This window comes from Morone saxatilis, unplaced genomic scaffold (genome assembly GCF_004916995.1).
Source record: "Morone saxatilis isolate NCDOM2014 unplaced genomic scaffold, NCSU_SB_2.0 Contig12, whole genome shotgun sequence".
NCBI classification, from domain to species: domain Eukaryota; kingdom Metazoa; phylum Chordata; class Actinopteri; family Moronidae; genus Morone; species Morone saxatilis.
Genome location: NW_023339674.1, coordinates 5,674,874 through 5,683,094, shown reverse-complemented (window position 1 = coordinate 5,683,094; position 8,221 = coordinate 5,674,874). Strand labels below are relative to the sequence as shown.

The following is an 8,221-nucleotide window of genomic DNA, read 5'->3' as shown; positions in this document are numbered from 1 at the left end:
ACATACAAGAACATCAATCAGCAAGACAATATAAAACAGTACATACGTTAAAAACACATTAGACTCTAAAGATTTTAAATTAAATTAGAAATGTACAGAACTAAATTTAAGGCTTAAAGTGCCGTTTTAGGAGTTGCACAACAAACTTTGCTGTACAATCTGCAATGTCAATAAAGGAATTTTATTCTATTCTATTTAGTTAACTGGGTTCAAATGTCGTGTAAGATTTACGAGACCAGACAATATAAATTGTTTTTATTAAAAATAAAAGAGGATTGAAATTTGCTTCAGTGAATGAAGTAAATACTTAAGTACTGAAAGGCCTTTTTCATTGTCTCTTCTACAACACAGTTTAGGATAGGTAAATAAATAAGTAATAAGATGATTTTCTCTTACCAGGTTTTTCCACAAGTATAGGTGACTGACTCTTTTTGCCTGAATGGGAAGTAACAGATAGTTTTATTTTCTATGTCTCTCCATTTGATCTTTCTTGGACAAACATTTACATACATTTAGACCGTACCCGTATTCACACACACCCACCTTTAGCTCTCCCTTTACTGCCTGCGCTGCTTATTGCACTCTTTGGTGTCTTCGGTGGCATCTTTGCTCTTAGAATAGCTTCACTAACGAGAGGGAGAAAGTTGACAAACAAATTTAAGAACATATGGTGTTACATTTCTACACCACAAGCTCATGTTACACACAGTGATAGAGCAGTGTCTCCCAAAAGGGCCAGAAAAATCATTACCAATGCACGTGGCGACATCTTGTGGAAGATAAGAGAATTGAACCATTTTTGTGTTGCCTTTTTTTTTTAAAGGTCTCTAGAATATCATAAAACTTTCTACATTTATTTTATCTGTAAAAAATAAAATGAAGTATTCACATACCTTTTTATGGTTTACTTTATGGTTTTAGATTATAACTCGTGATATAAAGTGGGGATGAATTCTGATGAAAGTAGCAGTATCACAATAACCTCTCTGACCCTGCCGTATGTATTTATTCTGTTAATACTGTTCATAATGTTAATATTCATTCATATATCTATAATGTTATTATTACTTTTTCTTTTCTGTACGTTTGTAAATTGCACTTTGCACTTCTGGTTGATGCATAAACTGGTCATTTCGTAACTCAGTTTGTACCATGTACTTACAATGACAATAAAGTTGAATCAAATCAATCAAATCAAAGCCCAGCATGCCAAAAAAAAATGCCATGACAAAGTTCTTCTTTTATTCTTCTATTCATACGATTTTAGATAATTTTTGGTATGAAGAACTTGAGTTACCTTGTTGTGGAAAGGTTTTATACAAAATTGCTTGGTTAAGTGCTCAGAGTATAGTAGTTAGTAAGTAATATAGTAATAATGTTATTACTGATCCATTAACGTATGAGCAGCAGTGTTATGTTGTATCTGCTGGAGGTGCAGCTAATCTTTACTACTTCATTAGCAAAACACACTGTTTACACTGCCAAAGCAAGGGTGAAATTTAAATAAACTGTTTGGCAAATCCATCTATAAATGCAAATAGATTCAGTAAGTTTGATCAACAACATCCTGTATCCATTTGACACACTACATTTATTTTTTACAGCTATAGTTTCTATTTACAAATTGTTTACCACACGATGCATTTACAGATTAATTTACCCAACAGTGTACATGTATATACTAATATATATTTCTGCATATCACAACTCTTCTGTTTACATCCTTTTTTTTGGTGTTTTCCCACGCCAATGAAGTAGTAAAGATCAGCTGCAGCAGATACAACACAACACAGCTGCTCACACATGAATGCATCCATCGCTGCAGTATCATAATGTAACGTGAATGGTTAAAATACAATATATCTGCCGACCTCACAATAAGAACACGGTTAATGTTAACTCAGAAGAGAGAAGACACTTAAAGAGCTCTGTGGACAGGCTTTGTTCGCGTTGTGTCACCTTCATTAAAGGAGGAAGAAATGCAGTTTACCGGCACTTAAACAGTTCACGGTAAATCCTCTCCGCTCATCCGTGGGATTGTTTGGTTGCCAGGGGTTACAGGAGTGAGGAACACGCTTTGACTGACAGGTCCGGGAGCCAATCGGGTCGCAGCAGCCAGATGACGTCCTGTGGTCGTAAGAACTTACCTGAGACAGTTCTCACGCAGTTTTAAAGGAGTTCGCTCAGATAACACACAGGCCGGAGGTTCAGTGTAATTACTTCAGCCATGACTCTCACAGGAAAACACTTGTAACTTAGTTATATTATTTTAATTAAAACCGAGACATCTGGACACGACGCGCGCGCCGCAGACGACAGGTGGATATAATTAGAAGTTAATTATCCTCGTGCGGGACATTGGTGAGCAGCCCATTGGCTAATGTCATGTTTGATTGTATTAGTGTTCCCTGTTGACAGGAGGATCGACAGGATACAAGTTTAATTCTTACACGGAAACTGATGGATATTCGATAGTTAGCCACAATGGTGGAAGCTGGTCTAGTTTCAGACTGTGAGCTGCAGTGTATTATTCATCAATGCTCAGGTACACCTGACTTCATTACCTTCCAGACAGTTGCTGATTGGTCAGTCATTTTCTCTGAGGGTAAAGTCAATGGAAGTAGATCTACAGCTTATAAGATGTTTACTATGACTTCAGGAAAGAAAACGAGGAAGAATAACACTTCCTGGCAGTAGTTGTTTATCAGGCACACCTGTACAGTCCAGGACACAACAGCAATCATCCAATAAATCTTATCATTGAAGCTTTTAATGTTCAGTGTTTGTTGGTGCTGTTAAGTGTTAAGTATTGGATCTCATAATAGTACAAAGTGTTTCTATTCTACCTCATTGTAGTTCCCTCTATGTATGTAAATGGAAGCTGGAAAAATATTAGAAAGCGCTTTAAATATAAGGAAGTCCAACACTACAACACCCACACTCTCCAAACTTTTGACACAAAAAAGGGAAACAGTCTAGGCTTCAAAAAGGTATTATTTGTTGCATGGCAACTGTATTTGGTTGCATTACATATTACACCTAAACTTTAACGCCTACCATGCTCAAGCCAGATGTGAAGCTGATTAGTTTTTTTTGCTGTATTGGTGCCAACAAAGGAACACTTTGTTTTTAAAGTCCATTATTTGTCCAAATGTAATAAAAACAAACTGTAATGTTGCATTTTTTCTCACATTCCATTAATCTCAGTAATCTTGTAATGACATTTTTTTAATAGCATATTAGTTACTCATATTTAATGAATTGTAGATATGGAGGAGACCAGTGACTTGTATGATGTGAATGAGACAAACGCCCCCACTCACTGGGCAGACCACCAACACGAGTGTCTGGAGAATCTGGACAATGTGGACTGTCTCAGAAGGAAGATCAAGTATTACTTCATGAACCCCTGTGAGAAGTACCATGCTCGTGGACGAAAACCATGGAAACTCATACTGCAGATCATCAAAATTGCCATTATTACTATGCAGGTAGTAATGTCAGACATAATGTGAACAGCTGTTAATTGTGTTCTTTCATTCTGGTAACAAACGTCTTTCTTTCCCGTCTCAGTTAGTGTCTTTTGGGCTGAGCAACCAGATGGTTGTCACATTCAAGGAGGAAAATCTGCTGACATTCAAGCACCTCTTCTTGAAAGGTTATGCTGATGGAGGCATGGACACGTATGCTGTTTACAGACAGACTGATGTTTATGATCACATTGATTACATCATTGGACAGGTATCTAAATGCTCACATTTTCTTTTTATTTACTCCTTTTTGCCACCAAGAAGGCATGATTTTTACTCGCTAGATTTTTCCTTTTGCTTTTGTGTTGCTGTAAATCATTGTTGGAATTTTATAACGCTGCATGCTTATAAGACAAAAAAGCTTAACAAGCTCCCATGACAATAATTTAGTATAGCGTGTCATGGGATTGGCCCAGATTGGACTTTGTTCATGTTGTTTATGTCATTGTCTTTTGTGTATTAAGAATAAATCTGCTGTAAAATTGCAGTTCACTTAAACAGGCTAACCTGCCACAGCTGCTCTTTGCAGAGAGTTACTTCTTCTGTCAAATTGTCAAAAAACTGGACTTTATTATTACTGAGATTTCAATTATTCACTTCTAGTATGGACGTCTGCACAACATCACTGTCGGCAATCACGAATATAAGAAAAACGGCTCCATCTACACCCCCTTATTACTGTGTCAGGATTTCTACAGAAACGGTACCATCTTCCCGGGAAGTGAGACCTTTGAAATAGATGCCAACGTGGAGACCGGTATGTCTGCATGATTGTCTGAGTAACACGTGGAAAAACACAATACTTAACCCGGTTTAAGGAGTTTGTTTTTGCAAAATATATGACGTTGGTTGTCTTTTTGTTGTGGCTTGTATCAAACAGACTGCCTCGAAGTTTATCCGATGTATCACACATCAGTGCGGGAAGTACTTCCACATTTTGAATTGCATTTCAAAAGGTTTGTACGTAACATTTAAAGTCTTATTCTTAAGATTAATTGATTTTCCTCTGATTTTGTTTATGAGTTAATGCACCTGCTCTGTCTTACAGAATGCTGTCTGTCAAGATCACATTTGTTCTCAAGGCCATAAATTTACAGACAGTGAGACATCGAGAGCTCCCAGACTGCTACGACTTCCTTGTCTTTGTACGTCACTTCAAGGCTCAGTAAACATTAGTGCATCACAACAGACTGTCATTTAAAAGCAGTGATGTGACACATCTGATCACTTCATTGCTGCATTAACGTTGGCAGTGATTTCTTGTGACCTCTACCTGTTCACACAGTACAGATATGAGTTAAGGCAGCAATATGGAACTTTTCATTTTGAGTCCCCTTTGGAAAAAGCAGTAGTGTTTCCACCACCTTGTTTCATTGATTTAAAAAAAAAAGGAATCCGACTGAATCTGACCCGGTGGCAAGCACTAAGCTTATTATACAGAAATAGCCAATGTTTCAAAACCAGTTAAGAACTCCTTGCAGTCGGTTTAAAATGAAACATGAAAAGAGTCGGTGTAAATCTTGTATCCAGCTTCTTTGAGGACACACATTTAGTAAAAGTAAGGCTATCTGCACACTGTCTGCTATTTACTAGTTAAAGGTTATCTTTAGGGCCTGGCAAGTGAATGTTTAGCATTTTGGGTTTGGTTGTAAGAACATAGCCCTTTCCTTCCTTAAACTCAGCTGTCTGCTTAACAGATCACTTTCAACAACCAGGCTCACAGCGGCAGGATCAAGGTTGACCTGGAAACTGATGTAGACATCAATGAATGCAGAGACTGGAAAGTAACTGGAGCATGTAAGTTTTCTGAGCTGAATTTAGTATGTACAAAGGAATAATCTGTATTCCTTTAAGCCCATGTCCAGGATTCCTGGGGTTCATTAAGGCTGCTCTACTTTGCTGCACATAAAATCTGTTTGAAGATGAGAGTAATTTTAATTTCTGTGCCCTCAGCTGCTAAGAGCATCTACCTGACTGTGCTGTTTGACTGCCTCATCATTATAACGTGCATCACCTCCTTCACCCTCTGCACACGCTCAGTGATCACTGGGATTCGGTTGCAGCTTGTAAGTTAACTGATCTCACAGTAAAATACAACAAGGACTGTTGTTATCACACTTCTTTAAAATCAATCCCTGAAGGATGTAAGTCAGCCTTTTTAACAGTGTTGGGTGAAACATTTACAGGCTCACAGTCAGTTTTACTTCTTCACTATTATACAGCTGTATATGGGCGTGTTTGTTATTCTTGTGTCTTGCTCCCACCATAGGCGAAGTTTCCCTTTTTTGTTGGAAGGGGAGGTTAAAACGAGGGAGTTGCAATCTACTAGATGCCACTAAATCCTACACACTGGACCTTTCAAAAGGATTTTTAAAAAGGCTCAGATTTACAGTGCAACTTACCTCCATTTCTCTCTGTTGCAAACAGGAGTACACACTCTACTGCAGGAACGACTGTGGTAAAGAAATTCCATGGTCAGACAAGCTGGAGTTTGTGAATGGCTGGTATATCCTCATCATTGTTAGTGACACACTGACCATCATTGGCTCCATTCTCAAGATAGAGATCCAGACAAAGGTAATAAAGGGGATTTTGCTATTGCAGTATGACTGAGATTGATCAATGCAAACCACATTGTCTTTCAGTATTAGCTGCTGTCTACAGTGTGCATGTACTTAAAAGGTATCCCTTTAGTCCATTAGTTGAATTTTAAAACTTGCACTGTTTCTTTCAGGTCCTCACGAGTTATGATATCTGCAGTATCTTCCTTGGCACAGGCACCATGTTTGTCTGGATTGGGGTCATCCGCTATATGGGCTACTTTAGGAAGTATAATGTAAGACCGTACCATCAACTACAGTACATGTACATTAGTTTGTTGTGCCATTTCCATACTGTTTACACATTTTACAACATTTATTTTTGCTCTTTTACGTACGCAGCTCTGAAAAGGAAGTACAGCTAAACTTTGTTTTTCATGTTGTCTAAGATAGATCTGCCAGTATTTGAACACAAACATCTCCTCTTAAAGGGGAGTGTTTGTTACTGTAACAACACATCCTACGGGACCACAAAATATTTCCTACACTTATCATCAACAAAGCAGTGCCAACATTGTACCTTGGCATTACATGCTTAGGTTTTTTTAAGGCCTATTCATGATGATGGCACCAAATTACAGGACATTTTGAACTGTTAAAAGATCAACTCCATTCTTGTGTGTGTTTTTCCAGATGCTCGTCTTCAGTGTGCATTTTTTAGATGTTTTACCAAATGTTCTGTGGCTATTTTCAGATTCTCATTCTGACACTCAGGGCAGCTTTCCCAAATGTTATCCGTTTCATCTGCTGTGCTGGAATTATCTATCTTAGTTACTGTTTTTGTGGTTGGATTGTCCTTGGCCCGTATCACGAGAAGGTAAGAACTGCTTACATAATACAAAGAAAAGTCTGTTTGGTTTTCGCAAAAGCCAAATCAGAATGTTTTCAATTCTAATCAGGTTCTGCTCGTTTAAATAATCATCAAGGACATCCGAAAATAAAAACAATCTCTCTTCGCTTTTTGTTTTAGTTTCGGACCTTGAACACGGTTTCAGAGTGTCTGTTTTCCCTGATCAACGGAGACGACATGTTTCCCACCTTTAAGAACATGAAACAAAAGAGCAGCCTGGTGTGGACTTTCAGCAGAGTCTACCTCTATACCTTTGTCTCGCTCTTCATCTACATGATTCTCAGCCTTTTCATCACAATCATCACCGACACCTATGACACCATCAAGGTGATTTTTCCTCATTTTATACATTTGTAATCGATTATTTTGTATAATTTGTATAACTTACCTAGTTTTACAGGATGATCAGATAGTAAGTAGCAGAAAATAGATATACTATAAGAACAAGCGCCTCAAAAATGTACAGTACTTAAGAACATTTACTTTCCACCACTGGAGAGGAGTAATGTTTAACTTTTTTTAAACAAACTGTCACACTCGGTGTAAACTGTCACTTTTCTGGCTCATTTAGCAACAGCAGCAGAGTGGAACTCCAACATCAGAGCTGCAAAAGTTCTTGTCCGTGTGTAAAGATCTGCCAAACTCTGGGGTGTACAGACTCAATGAGAACAGCTGCTTCTCTAACTGCTGCATCACCAGGTAGGTCAAATACAGCTCACTCCACTAAAATAAAAATGAACCGGCCAATGATGAATGGTCATTTTATCATTCTGGGGGCGGGTCTAATACATTGGTATCCTGGCATTTGCTTTTTATGTGGTAACGTCAAATATTTTGGGTTCCCCTTATTAGTACTTATTAAACTAATGATGCGAGTGCAGTGTGTATAAAGCACCTTATAATACGTTTAATATGTAGTGACTAGACATAACATCTCTCGTAGAATCTAAGCTGAGCCATTTTCTCCTTTCAGGTTCAGGAAGCATCAAGAGAGGCTGACTTCAGAGGCATAGCAGGTCTTCAATGTGGAGACGCTGAAAGGCTGTACTGTATAAACTCTAACCCAATAATTAATGTGCACTTTATACTGTTATGTTCAGTGGGAGGGTCTTGAAAAACGTTTTATTTCTTTAAAGGGGAACTTGGCAACTCTAGCCATTTCTTCGCTGGTTTTCACTTTTGTCATCGCATGTTTTCTCAACGAGCTCCCCCTACAGCTCTGGGACGTGTATTTCACAACA

General features: G+C 38.1%; 2 protein-coding genes across 3 annotated transcripts in view; one reads left to right on the top strand and one right to left on the bottom strand.

Moving 5' to 3' along the window:
- Positions 1–626, bottom strand: part of dnai3 (dynein axonemal intermediate chain 3) — an 18,652-nt gene extending 18,026 nt beyond the window's left edge. Inside the window, exons 1-2 of the mRNA XM_035654028.1 lie at positions 544–626; positions 397–435 (exon numbers count right to left, since the gene is read on the bottom strand). Coding sequence (XP_035509921.1) covers positions 397–435; positions 544–604 — 100 coding nt within the window. The 5' untranslated portion in view covers positions 605–626. The remainder of the gene's footprint in view (positions 1–396; positions 436–543) is intronic.
- Positions 627–2,183: 1,557 nt separating this feature from the next.
- Positions 2,184–8,176, top strand: mcoln3b (mucolipin 3b). Of its 2 annotated transcripts, none has more exons than XM_035654027.1 (14): positions 2,184–2,319; positions 3,268–3,491; positions 3,574–3,741; positions 4,134–4,287; positions 4,411–4,486; positions 4,579–4,675; positions 5,228–5,327; positions 5,484–5,596; positions 5,958–6,107; positions 6,265–6,366; positions 6,825–6,947; positions 7,101–7,307; positions 7,552–7,679; positions 7,954–8,176. In XM_035654027.1, exons 2-14 carry the CDS (start codon positions 3,270–3,272, stop codon positions 7,991–7,993), a joined length of 1,680 nt encoding a protein of 559 aa, XP_035509920.1. In that variant the 5' UTR covers positions 2,184–2,319; positions 3,268–3,269; the 3' UTR covers positions 7,994–8,176. The 2 variants fall into 2 exon arrangements, with proteins under 2 accessions (XP_035509920.1, XP_035509919.1); XM_035654026.1 differs by having other exon boundaries at positions 2,184–2,361.
- The last annotated feature ends 45 nt before the right edge of the window (positions 8,177–8,221 follow it).

Excerpts from the sequence above, each read along its gene's own strand:
- mcoln3b (XM_035654027.1), top strand. The coding sequence starts at position 3,270 with ATGGAGGAGACCAGTGACTTGTATGATGTGAATGAGACAAACGCCCCC. Across the intron at positions 6,948-7,100 it reads TTGGCCCGTATCACGAGAAG|TTTCGGACCTTGAACACGGT; the intron begins GTAAGAACTGCT and ends TTTTTGTTTTAG. Across the intron at positions 7,680-7,953 it reads TCTAACTGCTGCATCACCAG|GTTCAGGAAGCATCAAGAGA; the intron begins GTAGGTCAAATA and ends TTCTCCTTTCAG.